Below are 18,003 nucleotides of genomic sequence, written 5' to 3'. Positions count from 1 at the left end.
ACTTTTTTAAAAAAGGAGCCATTGAGGGTGGAATTTGCATGGTTTTTCAAAATCTCTGTAAAAATATGACTAATGAAATAAAAATATAGTTTTCGCGTGTTTAAGTGGGTTCATTTACATTACACGTGGGCATTGTTGTAAAAGCGATGAACATAGGGTTTAATTCCGTTTCTCTTGGTCCATATATGTAAACCAAAAAGGATAACTGTAAACTACCAATGTAATTGCTGTAAAACTATATAGATAATGGAAATGGATCTTCTCACGTGTAAAAAAAATATGATATGATCATGTGGGAAGATCACAACCACAAAGGTAAATCAACGGTTATGATTTCGTAATTATCTATTTTAACATTTTTCTTTCTTCTCCTTTATAATCATTGATCCATCTTTGTATAGTTATAATTTCTCACATGATATGGTCATGTGAATTTTCACATGAGAAGATCTAGATTCATAGTTAATAGGGCAATATGTCTTCAGTAACTGAATAGATATTTTGTCTTCTGCACTAATATTTTTATGTGCGATTCACTATTTTTTATTTAAAAAAACACATGATACATTTTTCAGTGTCTATATAAGAGACAAAATGTCTCTCCCGTTGTTGGATAGATATATTCCCCTAGATAATAACTGTAAACTATATTTTAATAGTCTATGTTATCAAGAATTATTGTAGCAATTGTTAGGAACACTTTGGATAATATAAATGATTTAACGAAAATCATAATAATATACAATTGGAACAATCTTGTATTTCAATACTATAAAGGAGTAATAGTTTGTAGGGTTTACACAATTATGTAAGCACATCAAATCTTATAATGATGCTAATGGACTAATTAAACTGTTTGTCATGAGCATAATTATATTATATTCAAAAGTAATTATTCAGCTTACCAAAAAAAAAAAAGAGTAATTATTCAAAAATTATTTTTAAAGAAGGGTAATACATTACATCGAATAACAAAACTCAAAATAACACTAAATTTAATCTTTTATATTTTTTTACTTAAAAGATGTATATCCATAATAAACCAAAGAAAAAAATACATGGTTGTTTTACTCTTTTTTTGTTGTAAAAGGTGAGAAAATAATATGATTTTTTTACTGTAATATATTAAAAGTAAATAAAAATTTAAGTTATATTAATTTAAAAATTAATTACTCATCTATATTAATGGAACTAGGGGAGTAAGTAACTGCCACATCCGCTGGGGGTAGTGAGACTGAGGCTCTTACAAGAGTGGCCCAAATTTTTCCCTTCCACTTTTATGATTTCACTATAATTAATATCTAACTATTAAAATTATAAATAAACAACTATTATTATTAGTTTTATAATAACTTTAAGTTAATTTTATTAAAATTAAATAAAAATTAACATGATAAATATTTTTAATTTATTTATTTTTAATTTTTACGTTTTTAAAATTGCCAAATCTGTCTGTCGTCAATTATACTTGTTTTTCATGACTGGTTTTTATTTTAATTTTGTATCTGTTTGTTTGAAATATTTGATATTATTTAAGTTGGATAAGTTATATCATAGATAATTGTTGGGATGATTTTCTAATAAAATCTATTCTCCATACTGTTATGATTTTGATTTTTTTGGTGGCGATAATTTTGAATTCTTGGGAAGAATTAGGGGGTGTATTGGATTAGGATTTTAAAAGATTTTTTTGAGATAAAAAATCCTACAGATTTTAAAAGACATTTTAGAATTGGAGAGACTTTATAGACTTTTTTAAAAGACTTTTTTTACAATCAAGATTTCATAGGATTGAATTTTAAAGGATTTTAATAGAATTTATAAGATTTGAAAGGACAATATAGATTTATAAGATTTTAAAAAACTATATGAATTTTTAACAAATATTCAAAAAATTACAAGAGTCAATAAAAACAAATAACAAAGAAATGCAATGATATGAATAAAAAAAAGTAAACTTAACAACGAGTTAAAAATTATATAAAAAAATACTAATATAATCTAATATAATGTTCTCAATGAGTTTGAGTTTGATTTGCGAAAATAATAACCATTGATTGATGAAAATTAACGGTTAAAATATAGTTGTAAAAGGTTGTAAACAAAAATAGGTTGTAAGTATAATATTCCCCATAAAAAAATAACAAAGAAATGTAATGAAATTAATAAAAAAAGTAAAACCTAATATAATTTTCTCTATGAGTAAAACATAATATAATTTTTAACAAACATTCAAAATTACTAAACAACAGCTTTTCACATATCTAATGGGTTGAAAATTATCTTCTTTATTTGATATCAAAGTTATGCATATATGATTATAAGACCCAATTTTTTTAAGGGGAAGGATATTGTGACAACCAAGTTGTGTTACTACCAAGTGACTACCAATCAATCTTACAGTTAGATCGATTATATTGATCCAACGGTTATATTTATTTCCATCTTTGTATGGTCACGATTTTCCATATTTAATGCTTTCACTTTAAATATGGGAAATCGTAACCATACAAAGGTGAAAATAAATATAACCGTTGGATCTACATAATCGATCAAACGGTGAGATTGATTGGTAGTAACACAACTTGGTAGTCAATTTAATTATAAAAATAATTCTAAATTTACATATAGAACCTAAAGTTCATGATAAAATTTCGTTTGGAAGTTTTGCAATTGATCTTGAAAACCATGGGGTTTTTATTTTACGAGATGAGAGTTTTCTAACCATATATCATATGCATATTTTCATTGAATATTCTAAGAAAATTTTGAATCTGAAATTTTAGGTTTAATTACATGAAAGTTTAGAAAATTTCTCAAATTTTTTTCAGTCGATACATTGAAACCTTAAATTGCTTTGGGACTTTTGAGAAACAAGTTTTTAGTTATCTATTGACACAAAATTTGTTTGAAATCGTTTCCTTTGGTGAAGGAATTTCCTTCATGAATGTATTGTTACGAAATATAGGGTTCATATTATGAAAGTTTCAATCTTTCTTTAAATTTATATTGTTTCATTGATGTAAAACAAAAATTGATTTGAGGATTCCCTGTTATTTTTTCTCCTTTTTATGTTATTTTTAATACAAAAATCACACTTTTGCCAAGAAAAACCACGACCCATTGCTTGAAAAATCACTTTTTAAACTTCCAAAATTTCTTGAAAATGGCTCAAAAATATGTTATTTTTGAAATAGATTATATTAAAATCTCGATGGTTTATTGTTTCTGAGTTGTTTTGTTATGAAAATCGCTCAAAAATATGCTTTTTTTAGTTTTAATAAAGCTCCCATGGCGAAACCTAATTTCAAGCAGTCAACCTGTCAAAGGAAGAAGAAAACACTGAAATAGAAGAATCTCAAGAAATCCTAGCGGTTAGGGTGAGATTGTGAGAGAAGCATCCTATTTATATTTTTCACTAAAAAATCCCATGAAATCCACACCAATAGAAAATCCATTAAAATCGTCGGATTTTTGAATACCACGAGATTGTGATTCCATTGTTTAAAATCCTGATTGAATACCAACGAATTTGGACGGATTCTAAAATAATCCTTTAAAATCCTAATCGAAAACAAACGGATTTTTTTGTCCAAAAATAATTCATTAAAATCATTTGAAAACCCAATCCAATACACCCCCTCAGTGTACTTGATTTTTTACATTTACGATCTTTTGAAAATAAAAATATTTTTTATCAGCTAAATTATTATTTTAAATATCTTATCTCATTTTTATAATATCCTTCCATCCTTGTAATTAAACATTATTATATATTGATATCGGAAATCATCATATGGAAAAATCATGCTTGTATATTGAGTAACATTTGATTTGTCTTGTAAAAAAAATCATAATGACAATCAATTTTAATATAAAATATTTTCCTATAATGATTCATGAGTAATTATAGTGTTTATAAATATTGTATTATATTACTCACTTAACGTAAATAATCAAATAAGACCCTAATTTGCACTGTCTGCACTTTTTTATTGTTATTTTGATCAAGAGTGGCTGTTTCTTCTGGGAGTGTGATTGAATAATCAAATGGCGACGGAAGAAAAAGAGAAGCAGCAGTATGCAACAGCAGCAGGGTTGGGAACCGGAGGAAAGTTCCGGAAACGCCCCTTCCGCAGGAATCAAACGACGACGTATGATCGTCCGCCGACATCCCTCAGAAACCCTAATAGGAACGATGGTTGGTTGTCGAAGCTGGTTGATCCTGCCCACAGGCTCATCACTTATAGCGCTCACTCTCTCTTCTCCTCTCTTTTCCGCAAGCGACTTCCTCCCCCTCCCCCTTCTTCAGGTTAGTTAGTGTGCTTTTTGTTTTAAATAATTTTGTTAATCTTTTTCAATATGAGGAGGGTTCTGTGTTGTGTTTCTAATTGATAGCTCTGTTTTTTTAATTTTTTTTTTTACCCTCCTTAATTGAGATTTTGTAAATTGGGTTTGGTGGGTTAGTCGTTTCTAGTTAGTGGCATTATTCGTTGGGTTTTTATGAGAAAATTATTCGGTACAAGTTTCAGTTATCAGCTTTTTAAAAATACTAATTAATTAACGTCAGTTGGATAAGTGTCATTTTTTAAAAACAGTTAAGTTCGGAGATAGATTATTATTATTATTATTATTATTGTTATCATCTTGCATTTTGAATTTGTGCCCAAATTGTTCTTTCATTGTGTGACCCCCTGATATTAATTGTCTGTTACTATTCCTTGCTTTAAGAAGTCTTGTATTTCACATACAATTATTCTTTACATGCTGATAGGTTAGAAATAGCTGTCCGGTTGGTCTTTCTAGGGAGTATTAATAAAGTCCCACTAATCTCGCACCATAAAGGTATTATTTTGTATAATATTAGTAGATAGACAACGAAGAAATTAGTAAAATATTTCACTGCACTAATTTGTAGATAAGAAGTCTTTTGGTGTGTTGTTAGGTTGTAAAATGCATTATTAATTTGAGCTTGATGCATTGATTTGCTTGAAAGTATATTGTGAAAGGGAGGGAAAACACTCTTGTTCTTGTTATCTTATCTTTCTTCTTTAGAGGAATTAGGAAATGCTGACTTATTGAGAAAACCCGTATCTCCAATCATAACTCTTCTGTTAAACTTAGCTGCATCACTGAAGAGCACTAAATTTTTCTGTTAAACTCTTCTGTCAGCTCATGCCCTTGTATAAAGACCATATTTATTTGACAGAGTTAGTTGGCTTAAGGTTGAACTAAGTGTTGATCTGCATCTGTTGCAAAACCAAAATGGATTAGACTTGATTGCCTCCCATTTGATTGATAGTAAATTAGTAATTTGTAAACGATATCCTTAAGAACACGTTAAACATGAGATAATTTGTATGCTGAAATAATAATTTTCCTCAACAATAAGGTTTTTAGCATGCATATCTAATTTCTAAACTGAGTGTAGGCCACAATGTAAATGAAAAATGGGGTCAAAGGTCAAGAATTTTTTTTCATTTACATTGTGTCCTACAAAGTGTAAATGAAGTGTTACGATCCAATTGCATTTTTTCATTTACAATTTATCTAATTTTTTTTCATTTTTTCATTTACATTTTTTTGTGGGTTCCTTAAACAAAGTGTTACGATCCAATTGCAAGGTACGGGACTTGAAGTCCCATATCGGAAACATAAGGTTTTGGTGTGAGGTTTATATGGACTTTGAGCTCTCCTACCTTATAAGCTAGCTTTTGGGGTGAGGCTCTCCCAAGTTTCGTATCACAAAGGATTTTTTTTTTCAAGGGGATCTGTGGTGGAAGCAGAAGGACTGGGCTTGTAGGTTGTAGTGCATTGAAATGTCAGTCACAATGAGCGTTCGGATGTATTGGGATTAGGGTTCAACTTCAGAATGGCTACTCCTTGTAATCTTTATTGACCATAGTAATTTTTACGTTTTACCTGTGGAGGTAGGCGCCTATAGTTCGCCGTAGGCTTAAGCATGTTAAATTATGTACCTATTTTTTTTCTCCCTATTTTCTGTTTGTGCTCCTGGTTACAGCAGTTGACTTTTTGGTTGTAACTTTTCTATGATTTCCCTTCTTTTTTTTGTCTTTTTAATGTTATCTGTTGTTCTTCACTGATATGAAATTTAATCGCTTGATTCCATGATTTCTTTATTAACATACATTGTATGGATATATTATTATCATTATTTGCTTTTTATTTTTTGGTACAGAACGGGAACAGGAAGCTAGGCTCAATCATCATGAAGAAGCTACCTTTGTAAGTATGCATACTCTCTGTTTGTTATAAATTATAACACCATTTACACCTCTTGATTAAGAATTCATTTTTGGGGTGTAATGTCCATGCGTTTGATTTTATGATAAATTGTGTTACATTTTTATATTTTTTCCTGGTGACAAAAATATTTTTAGGCTATTCTTAGTTTGACAACAATTTTTTAATATTACATCAAATATACTTTACTCTATGTTTTTGCTTTAAGAAGTCAAATTGATATTTTTGCCTCTAATATTTTAGTTTTTTACTATTCTTACCTCTGTATCTGTTGAATTATTGTTGGAGTTAAGGATTTTAAGTGTCAGAATATGCCTCTCTTAGCTTGTTTATATTGCATTCCAAAGTGAGCTTAGTTAGGATGACCGATCTACTAGGGCCCTCTTTAAGGGTTCTTGTGGGATGTTCTCCAAATTGTGGTTGACCGTAGTTCTACCTTGGACAGAGGGTTAGAAGCATGTGCTTGAGGTCAATAGACGTCATTTATAGGCTAGAACTTGTGAAAACAATTTGTTCAAGCCTGGATCGAATCACGTGGTGGTTAAGTAAGATGCTTGTCAACAACATCAATATCAACATCAGCAGCACCTTTAATCCAAATTAATTGAGGATGGTGGTAGTTGAACTCAATAATAAATAAGAGGAGACTAAAAAATAAAATAAAATAAATAAATAAATAATAAAATAAGATAAAAAATAATAAAAAATTATAAAATAAATAAATAAATAAAAATTAAAATAAGATAAAAATAAATAAGATAAAAATAAATAATATAAAAATAAAAAATAAATAAATAAATAAATAAATACAAAAATAAAAATAAAATTTTGGGGAAGGGGAATAAGATAAAAGACAAGTAAGGGAAAAGAATGAGAGGGGGGATTAAAGAGGAAAAGAACTAAAAAGGATCACATAGGAATAACAATGAGTTTAACCTATAACCCTGCATATAGCTTTTCTCCATTCCGTCATAAGACACACCGTCCGTCAATCTATATCCCACTCCATCTAACTACCTTTTTCTTGTTTATGTTCGGTCCACGGAGAAGGAGACCTCGTTTCAACTCAAAATCCGTTTCAACCACCGTGTTAACACGATTTTGAAAAAAAAAATGTAGAAACGGACGTTTCTACGAGTTGGAACGACGTTTTTCCATGTAAGTTTCGGTCTACCTCTAGCTCTCTTTGTGTCGAGCTCTTGGTAACAAACTTTTGTTCTTATAGAAGCATCCAGGGGGCCGTCTCATTACGGGCCCAAACCACCTCAATCTATGTTCCCTTATCTTTTTAGTTACTTGTACTACTTCTACTTTTCGTCGAATATCTTCATTTCATCGAATAGCTTGTCAACATTCAAGTAAAACACACCTTTCATCATAAGGAGTTAATTTTTCTTGACTTGTCTTAGTTGTGCTACATAGGTAGTATTCTTGTAACGCCCGGTTACTTGCAGGATCTATGACTGTCCCCACAAACCAACATGAGACTTTTCAACGTGCATTGTTCTCACTCACACATTTTCTAACAAACTTCCCAGGAGGTCACCTATCCTAGAATTGCTCCAAGTCAAGCATGCTTAACTATGAAGTTCTTAAGTTATAGGCTAGCAAAAAGTAAATGCATCTTGTTAGTATTGGTAGTACATATTAAATCCTTTAAGCCATCTCAACTGTATAGTCCCATACCTGCACAGCCTCTGGATCCCTCTCGTTCGGGTGTTGATTCGATTCATTCATGATCTCCCCTAGCTGGAGGCCTGCCATGAGCTGCTCCTTGTCCGTGCCTCATCTCTTTTGTACTGGCGATCATTCCCAGCCCTAGTCAGCCCTTGGGATGTTACAATTCTAGTGTGTTGAATGATTTTGTACTTTGTAGTGTATCTGTTAGAGATTCCCAAATATCAACATCTAGGTACGGGAAGTTACAATAGGGTTTCAATATTTAGTTAGATCACTTAGGTAGTTACTTAGAGAATTTGGAAGGACAGGGGTTTAGCTTAAATCGGAATAGGGTTAGAAGGTAGTGGAGGAGAGATGTTAGCATTGAGAAAACAAAGCAGTAGCTCAGTTGTAAGGGGAAAACCTTGAGGAGATTTCTCTCCTTTTTTGATTGATATTCAATCATCAATAAAGATTCATTCTCTTTCTTTCTTTTGTATGATTTCTCTATGTTTGTGTGTCGGTAACAATATCTGATTTTATTGTTGTACTCTGGTTAAGAGATTAAGTGAATTCAACTTTTATATATTTGAAATGGCAGAGGTGAGAATCTGCTGATTGAAATTAGTGTTTGTGCTTTGAAATTGCATCTTCATGATGAACATCATTGGTATTCCATTTTGAATTTAATTGTCATATACTAAGGAACATATACTAAGTTTTTATATATGGATACGGGTTCTTGAAAAAATGTTGCTTAGTGGAATTCAAAGATCTTGAAAATGCTGTATAATATTTTTTTCATTTCTATTGGTTATGGAGCATTGTAGTTGCAATGTTCACTTTTGATTGGGGAAACAATTTTATTTTTGTCATCATCATTTTGTTTTGTCATTTGTTGAATGAGAAACAGATTGACAATTCCTGTGGCAAGCAACAAGGAGCAGTTGGTGAAGGTGATGTTCAAATTAATTGCTCTAATGAAGGTGGAATAACCGAGCTTGAGAAACTATTAAAGCAGAAGACTTTCTCCAGGCACGTTTTGTATCATGTGCACGATGAATTATTGCTTTTGTTATTTAGTTGTCGAATATATATTTGCTGAGCATTTGAATAATTTTCCTTTAGAAAAGGCTCAAAGTTTAAGCAGTCTTTATTGATTTGTTTTTCAAATTTTTGTTCTCATATATTTTTGGTTGCTTTGTGTTGATTTACGCTTCCTTACGATTATTATAGTTTTTGGAGTTCTTGTTAATATGCATCTCATTTTGCTTCTTTCTCAAATTTAGTAGCTGAATGTAATTTTCTAATCATTCAATCTATTTGTAGTTGTTTTGTGATTTGCACATCAATAGTTAATTTGTTAAGTTTATGATATTCAAATTGCAACGAACCTGATTTTACTTCTTCCTATTGTCCATATCTAGTTTGCCAGTCTGAGTTCTTTGATAATAATTTGCCTCTTGGCATAAATATTTTGTTGATTCTTTACATGATCATTGTCTATTATCCACAGATCTGAGATTGATCATTTGACAGCACTTATGCGTTCAAGAACTGTGGATGCACCAGTCAGGGAAGAAGAGAAGAAGAAAGAAATGGATCCCTCAGAACCAATGTTGCCTTGCGAACAAATGGAAGAATATCCGAAAACACCTGCGCTAGAAAACGGGATTGAAAATCGTCTCGTTGTCACCCCACATGTTACTTCAAGTGTATGAGAACTTACCTTCATAGTTATCTTTTACATATATTTTTGGTTGTATCTTGTGGATTGGAAATTATTGATTTCTCTATTGTGCTCCGTCCCACATGAATTGCTTTGTAATGTCCACAGGTTCCCATCGAGGATGTTGCTTCCCCTGTAGAGCTTGCAAAGGCTTACATGGGGAGCAGACCTTCCAAGGTTTCCTCATCAATGTTAGGTGTGCAAAATCATGTACTAAGGGAGGATCCAACTCTTCTAAAATGCGAAAACTTTCCTCCTAAATCCCCTATTATGTCAATTGTGCCAAAGGCTACTAGACATGCTGCGGTTCATGAAAATAGTTTTGTGACCGCAAGATCTCGTGACAGATCTGCAATATATATTATGGGTCGAACACCATATGCCAGAATATTCCCAGCCTCCACACTCAAGGTTTGCCTTTTCCTGAATAACATTTTGGATCACAATGTTTCTAGGATCAAAATTTTTATGTGGTTTCTCTAATTTTATAGGGTGGGGGGCTTGCTGTTGAAGGTGAGCTGTCATCTTCAACTCGGTCTGCATTGGATCATGACATGCTTTCTGGACCTAATAAAGGGGTACAAGTACTTGCTAGTTATAAGTCGTGTCTTTTCAATGTATATTTTAGATATGTTACTAGATTTTGTGTTTTTCTTTTCTCTTTTTTGCAGACATTAAAGCGTAGAAGTTCAGCATTGGATAATGGTGTAGGATCTTTTGGTCCTATCCGCCAAATCCGTCACAAGTCTAATCTTCTCTATTCTAAAGGCTCAAGCTTACCTCTTTCTGGTAGCTCTCTATCTGTTGCTAGAAGTGGAGTGGATATTTATGCTGCTCAGCAACCTTCATCTTCCATGCAGAAGCCTCTTGTACTGGATGAAGTCAAGCGTAGCCATACAAAGTCAGAAGAAAATGTGGACAATACTATACCTAGTATGAGCTATTCCCCTTTACCCTCAAAATCGAGTGAGATGACTTCCAAAATACTTCACCAACTTGATAATTTGGTTTCTCCTAATGAAAAATCATCCGAATTAAGGTTACCAATTGTCAATGATAACTCACCAACAAAGTTGTCACCTTCCATGTTACAAGGACAGGCTCTACGAAGCATGGAAATGGTAGATTCGTCAAAATTGCTGGACAATGTACAAGGTGATAAATTAGATGGCACATTTGGAAATTTGTCTGCTAGTGCTCAGAATCAGAAGTTAACTTCACAAAGAAATATGGTTGAAAATGGTCAATTGAAGCTTGTTGCTCCTTCTGATGGATTAGTTCCAGTCAAAATTGCTACGGATGCTACAAAACCAATGAATCAAGTCCTGTCTAGTGCAAAATCTGTGGATTCTTTTATGATAAAATCTGTCTCTTACCCCCCAAAAAGGAATAAGGCATTCCATATGAGTGCACATGACGTATGATTTGTATGATATCTAGTTGACTGTTTTTTTATAGTTATGTCGGCTTTTTTTTAATATTTAGTATGTGGCATTATGTTAGTTGGTTTACATTAGCTTTCTGGGAATAACTGGTGTTCCTCACCTTGTAGGCTTGTTGCTTACAGCTATTAGTTGCTTCCTTCCATTTACTCACTAGTAATGACGAGTAAAGCAATTGACAATAGATCTTAATTTGGTAGTTGTATTTATATTTTATTTGATTCCAAACAGAATAAAATGTGAGTTGAGTTTTCAAATGAAAGATAGTGGTCAACCTCAGGTCATGTTTATTCACTATTCTTTGTATCTTTCTACTTATTTAAGGATTGTTTGGATGTGGATGATGATGCTCATCCTAAGTAATGACGAGTAAAGCAATTGACAATAGATCTTAATTTGGTAGTTGTATTTATATTTTATTTGATTCCAAACAGAATAAAATGTGAGTTGAGTTTTCAAATGAAAGATAGTGTTCAACCTCAGGTCATGTTTATTCACTATTCTTTGTATCTTTCTACTTATTTAAGGATTGTTTGGACGTGGATGATGATGCTCATCCTAATGGAGCTTTCTCCTCTTTTTCTCCTGTTGAGAAAGAAATAACCTTCTCCACTACCATGGCTTTGAAAATTACCTCTGGTACGGAAACCATTGCACAGGAGAATTCCTCAGCATTATTTGTAGTGATGCCATCCAAAAGTTTTACAAAAGATGGTGAAGCTCGTGTTGGGACTGCTGATGGGTCTAGGGCTGTTGAGAGGGTTGATGTATCAACCTCTAAAGCATCATTTATTCCTGATCCAACCTTTAAGCCAGCTGCAGTTACAGCGGCTATACAAACAAGTTTTGGTTCCAACAAGCCAGCTTCATCAAATGGGTCAACTACTAATCCTCCCCTATTTAATGTTGGGAACAAGGTGGTTTGGTCAACAAAGTCAACAGCTACTGCAGCTCCATCAAAGGAGATAACTAAATCAGGTTCGATATTTGGTATGGAAAAGGTTGTTTTATCAAAGGAGCCTGGTGCTGATGCTCCATTAGTGAACTTTGGCACCAATGGTAATGTTTTTAAGGTACCACCAATGCCATTTACTGCTTCATCATCAGTTGGTGGTGAGTCTGCTTCTCTGAAATTTGGTGCTTCTTCTGAATCAAAGCTGGGAAGCTCAATCAAGTATATGTGATTTATTGCGTGCTTTTGAAAAACCTCTCACAACACAGTTCTTTACACATATGGTTTCACAACACAATTCTTTACACATATAGGGTTTTTTTTCTAGAGGTTTGTGTCTGTTCTACCTTTTCTATATTTTACTTTAATGTAATTTCTGTCAGATGACTTTTGATAAGTGATAATACATTTTGGTGACTGTGGGGATGGCTTTCTATTCGATGAGAAAATATTCTAGCCAATTTGTTGGAATGATTTGATTTTTCTTGAAATAATATGATTTGGGATTTATTTTTATTTTTTTTTTACTTTTTGTCAGTTAAACGGGAACATCTCTGAATGATAAGCTCATTGGAAGTATATTTTTCCTTTTTAATTATTAACTTTTCTACCATTCCATGTGTTTTGCTTATGTAACACCCCGTGTATACCCGATTTGTTAAACATGTCATCGTATTAAGCCACGCTTAATTAAATATGCGGAATATCTTTTTCTTTTCAATTATGACGTCATTATCATTAGCCAAGTTCAATTACTTAATTCATTTCAAAACATTGCCTGTATGTAAATTGCATTTAGACAGCTAACTGAAATACCTCAATATATAAATAACTGTGAGTATCTGAAATCACGGAACTACAACACGTAGCCCGAACATAATCCTGATACATTATTACAACTCAAATCTAAACTAAGACATAGTCAATCAATGTGGTATGGACATTCCTCATACTCACCAAATAAGGCAATAAAGTCAAACATAGTCTCAACAACAGCAACATAATAATAACAAGCTAATAGCATATCATCAGCAGATATAATCCAGCATCCAAACATATCATCATATAAACAGCAATATCAGCTAAGCTCCGGCCTCCTGCTGCTAGAGGTCTCAATCCCTGGGTTACCTGAACCTGAAATAAGCGCCCCAAACGTGGGGTGAGATCTCTAAACAGAAATCTCAGTAAAGCAAGGGGTCCTCAAGGATCTTCCACCCCAAGCTCACTTACATGTGCAATATAAGTTCAAAAGCAGTTTAACAATATAAGTTTCAAAATCAGTGCAATGCAGCAGATAATCATGTCATGTGTGTTATAGCTATTCTACTGATCAAAGAAGTGCAATAATACGTCTATTACCCTCACAGTACACGCCCATGTTGTATCCGCCCATAGGACCACCCCATGGCGTCTTGTCTAGGCGAAACACCACATACATATCATAAGGAAATTGCACTTAACAGCTCAATAGCATTTCAATAAAACAGTACATGAAAACACATCATGCATATAACCATCCACCCATGGGATGTAACATCCCCGTCTCGAGCCGGTTCAATTAACATGCATATGATACAAACAGAAATAGCGAAAGACTTAACTTACGAAAATGCGAGCTAATTTTTTTTTTTTCTAGATTAATTCTTATTTGGCGAAGACGAAAATCAGGCAGAGTAACCTCTGTAAATCGGAAAACTGGGGATTTTTGAATTCTACTCTCAAGAGTTCCTGATAGACAGTTTATACAGCATATAAATTCAGAAGTACCAGACATCCAAATATAATCATATACCCATCCATGGGCGCATGCATAACTTGGCTCCGTGCCACTAAATCTAACAGCATGCAATCCAATATGTAAACATAAACTGAATACTGCATAATCATATAACGTGCCTGAATACCCAAATGTACATGCATCAAAACTGACAGACATGTACAAAACATATACAGGCCATATACAAAATGAAGGATTCAACATCATGATCCACAAAATACTGAATAACATAAATACACTGCAAAATAGTAGTAGCCTACAACTACTCAAAATCTGGTCCGTCAAAACGCCTACAGAGTATACAAATGCACATATACAGATATCATAACAGAACAAAGCATATATCCATATCATATCAGAGGTGTGCGCCGTCATTCCCAAGGGAGGACCCCAAGTGGAAATTAACGCACGTGTTCCCAAGGGAGGACCCCAAGCGGAACCAGAACATGTTAGAGGCGTACATCGTCAATCTCAGGGAAACCCCAAGAAGACATCAGTGTACCATACAATCAATACAGAAATCATATCAGAAAAAGTCATATCATGTTATCAAATAACTCTATATGAATGCATCTATACAAAGCATAAAAAACAATCATACCAATCCAACCACAGTTCACTAACTATGGTGGAGCACTCGAGCATGAAAAGACTCCTTAAACACAAAGCTTACGAAACTTACAACTTATAAACTTATCATTTTTCGGCCTATTTTGACTTGTATGACATATATTGGACTTACTTATTCTTATTTCATCAATTATTTATTTCCTGGACTCTATCGATTGCTTAAACAGCAGTACAAAATACCCGGTAGAAAACACTATTCATGAGATTTTCACGGAAAGTGCCAGGCTATACACTTTTTCGTTCTGAACTCATATTTGGCATCAGAATCATCAAATTATGTTTCTAAAATCATTTAGCTCATTTAAGCTCTACCGGTTAATTCCCAAAACTGCAAATTATCCAGCAGAACGCACTGTTCATAACCTAGTCATGATTACAATCAAAATACTCGAAATCAAGCTCTGAATCTAATTATGGCATTTAAATCCTTAAGTTAAACCTCAAATTAAGATTTACAAGTTAGGGTCATTATATGGGACATGGTGGAACAAACAATGGCTAAGCCGAGGACACGAAAGCTTACTTTGCAAGCTAGCTATCCAAGCTAAGAGTCCACACAAGCTCAAAGCTCGAACACAGCAGAATCACAATCTGTTTTGGACCAGCAATCATATCAATATTCACACACAACAAGCATAAGACATAAAGACAACGACTTTCCTTTACGTTTCATGTCTTTAGGCTTCTCACAAAGCCACAAGCCCTTAATCACTTTGATTATGACTTAGATTAATTATTACAAAAGTCCACATAAGCCAATCATGGGTCCATAAACCCAAAATGACATTCTGTATGTACAGTACTGCTACTGTTCCGAAATTTACAGAATATCCGGATATTTGTCGGGGACATATCGGGATATCCCATATATGAAAGCTGAAAAGGGTTACATTCTATCACTGATGCAGGCTGCACTTCAATAGTGCAAGAAATAAATAAGCTCTGAAAAGTGATTGTTGGATATTGCTGTTCACTTATCAAGTTGGACAAGTGGTGCTATTGCTAATATGCATATATGAAAGCTTGTCTCTTCTTTCGCCTTCCATATTATAGAATACAAGGTTTAGTTTCCCCAATTTTGTATTAGTATGATATGAACATTAAGGTGCTATACTTGTAATGGTTTTAGGTCAGTGTTCAAGATCTGAGTTGTGATGTTCACATAGATGGATGTATCCTACTTGTAACCCAAGCAGAATTAGGTATGAATTTATAGCAGTGTTATTAAACCCGGCCCGGGCATCGATCCGGTCGGGGTACTGGGTCATCGGGTCACTGGTCGGACCGGTGGATTACTGGTCGGACCGGTTGACCCGGATATATATAGATATATAAAAAATGTATAATTATGAACATATAAATTCAATTATATTCTTCATATCTAAAATGAATTAATCAAGATTCATTAAATAAGCTAAAAAACATAAAGCATACATAAATAAAAATACATGCTATTACTATGTCAATTGAAATTGCAATTCAAAATCCTCATAAACATACCTCTCAATGACATTGAACTCATATTTTTCAAATTCAACTACATTAAAAATGACATATGTCACAATCTCTTAATTTATTATTCCACAAATTGCTTCAGTATTGGAAGCTGAAATTTGAGGTCATTGTAGAAGAGTATACTAGCAAATAAGATTACAAAAAAAAATTAAAATGAGTTCTATATTTTTTTTGACAAAAACAATTTTGGTTTTTTTTAATGCATGACCCGACCGGGTCACTGGGTCGCCGGGTTACTGGGTTTAGCCGGTTTTGTCCGGGTTTTGACCGAATTTGACCGGGTCGATGCATGACCGGTCCAATGCTTGACCCGAACCGGTCCGATGACCGAGTCACCGGGTTCCGGGTTGACCCGGTCGGGTCGGGCCGGGTTTTACAACACTGATTTATAGTATAGCTGGTTGTAACCTTACTGTTCCAGTGAGTAATCTGTGAAATGATTATTACCGATAGGCCTTCTGTTTCCTGTTTTGACGTATATTTTAAGGGTTTTATTAATCTGATGTTAAAGGAGATAAGTTATCTCATGTCATATAAATAAATTTGTAGACTCCACCACCTAAAAAATAAAAAGAAAAAAGGTGACACGATGTGTAGAAAAATTTTTTATCACATATTTTTTTTCATATTTTAATACTAATTTTTCTTTACAGACGGAAACAATATTTTTTGTTATAGCTTTATCTAGAACCAAGGGGAACCGAGGACCATACTTAAAGCCAGTTTAATGCGGATTTGATTTTAATCAATTGGTGAAAGATTTTTATATTGTGCATTCTTATGTTACCATATCATGACAAAAAAAAAATTCTTTTGCTATATCATTTCATAAGTTTGACTGTGGTAGCTACCTTTAACAGTCATACTAATGATATGTGAATAGTGTGCAAAACCATTAATGAAGGTCTACCAAAAAAAAGTTGATTTTTTTTTTATTTTTAATAATAATTTTAAAGATATCATATCATTTTATTTATTTTAAAGATTTATGCCAGCAAACTGTAGCGCAACTATTTAAAAATATAGTTTAGTCAGATGAAGCAGACAGTAATGGAGCAACAAAAGAGGATGCAATCCCCTTTTCTACTTGCACGTTAAGAATATGCAATGCATAACACAAATTTCAGTCATACATAAAAGACGGTTCTTTCTTCGGGCAAGATTTGTTAGCATATGAGAGGGATATCTGATTCTCACTCCAAGTGATAGAGGATGATGGGGTAGGATTAAGTGTTGTTATATACAGCACTGTTGTTGTAAACACGACCAGGGGGCAATGGAACCCTTACCTCACTTCCTTGACTTCTCCCACTTGATAAACACTTGGTTTGTTCTCCATCATGTTTATACTCAGTACCACCACCAAACCTACTAATTGATTCTCCTGCAGTGAATGTTACATAGCCATGGACATCTGGCACCTTCATGCTGGGGCAGTGTTTTCTTTTACCTTCATGATACTGATTCAATCTTGTCTGTAATTCCTTACTGAGAAACTCTTCTCTCCGGGTTGCTTGTTGAGCTCTGAGTGAAGATAACTTCTCCCTGTACTCTCTGTCTATCTCAAGTATTCTCTGGCACAACAATATGTATTCAGTTTGAAATTATCAGATAATATACCAACAAAATCTTTCCAACAATCATAATAACAAAGCTTGAATTGGGTTGATAGTAACTTATTTGTCGCTGATGAAACCTATGTTGATTTCATCAACTGATGGTATAAACTATAAACATCACAATCTTTTCACCAAAGCTTCTTCCTCTTATCTTTCTTTATTTGGGATTAAAAAAAATATGGTAAAAAGCATTTTAGCTCCTTTGTTCCTTGAAGCATAACGGCCTGGCCACTAAAATATATAATCAAGTCATAGGCTCTGTTTCCCAACGCTAAAACATTCTTATTTTTCAACTCTTTGGTCCTAATTTTGTCCATATGTTATAAGTGGCTTTTGCTTTGCCATATGAAAGTCGGAATGTGAAGAAGCTCGGAAGTCGGAAGGCCATCAAGTCACAAGCTCTGGCCGACTTCATA

General features: G+C 33.3%; 1 protein-coding gene across 1 annotated transcript; it reads left to right on the top strand.

Annotated features, from left to right (window-relative positions):
• The first annotated feature begins 4,015 nt into the window (after positions 1-4,015).
• LOC133303592 (nuclear pore complex protein NUP1-like) lies at positions 4,016-12,697 on the top strand. Its single transcript, XM_061503514.1, has 9 exons — positions 4,016-4,312; positions 6,200-6,246; positions 8,837-8,958; positions 9,440-9,638; positions 9,761-10,063; positions 10,144-10,230; positions 10,324-11,070; positions 11,622-12,268; positions 12,585-12,697. Exons 1-9 carry the CDS (start codon positions 4,051-4,053, stop codon positions 12,586-12,588), a joined length of 2,418 nt encoding a protein of 805 aa, XP_061359498.1. The 5' UTR covers positions 4,016-4,050; the 3' UTR covers positions 12,589-12,697.
• The last annotated feature ends 5,306 nt before the right edge of the window (positions 12,698-18,003 follow it).

Source organism: Gastrolobium bilobum, unplaced genomic scaffold (assembly GCF_033153095.1).
Source record: "Gastrolobium bilobum isolate Gb01-03AN ecotype WA unplaced genomic scaffold, APGP_CSIRO_Gbil_v1 utg114575, whole genome shotgun sequence".
NCBI classification, from domain to species: Eukaryota; Viridiplantae; Streptophyta; class Magnoliopsida; order Fabales; family Fabaceae; genus Gastrolobium; species Gastrolobium bilobum.
This window is presented reverse-complemented; position numbering and strand designations above follow the sequence as displayed.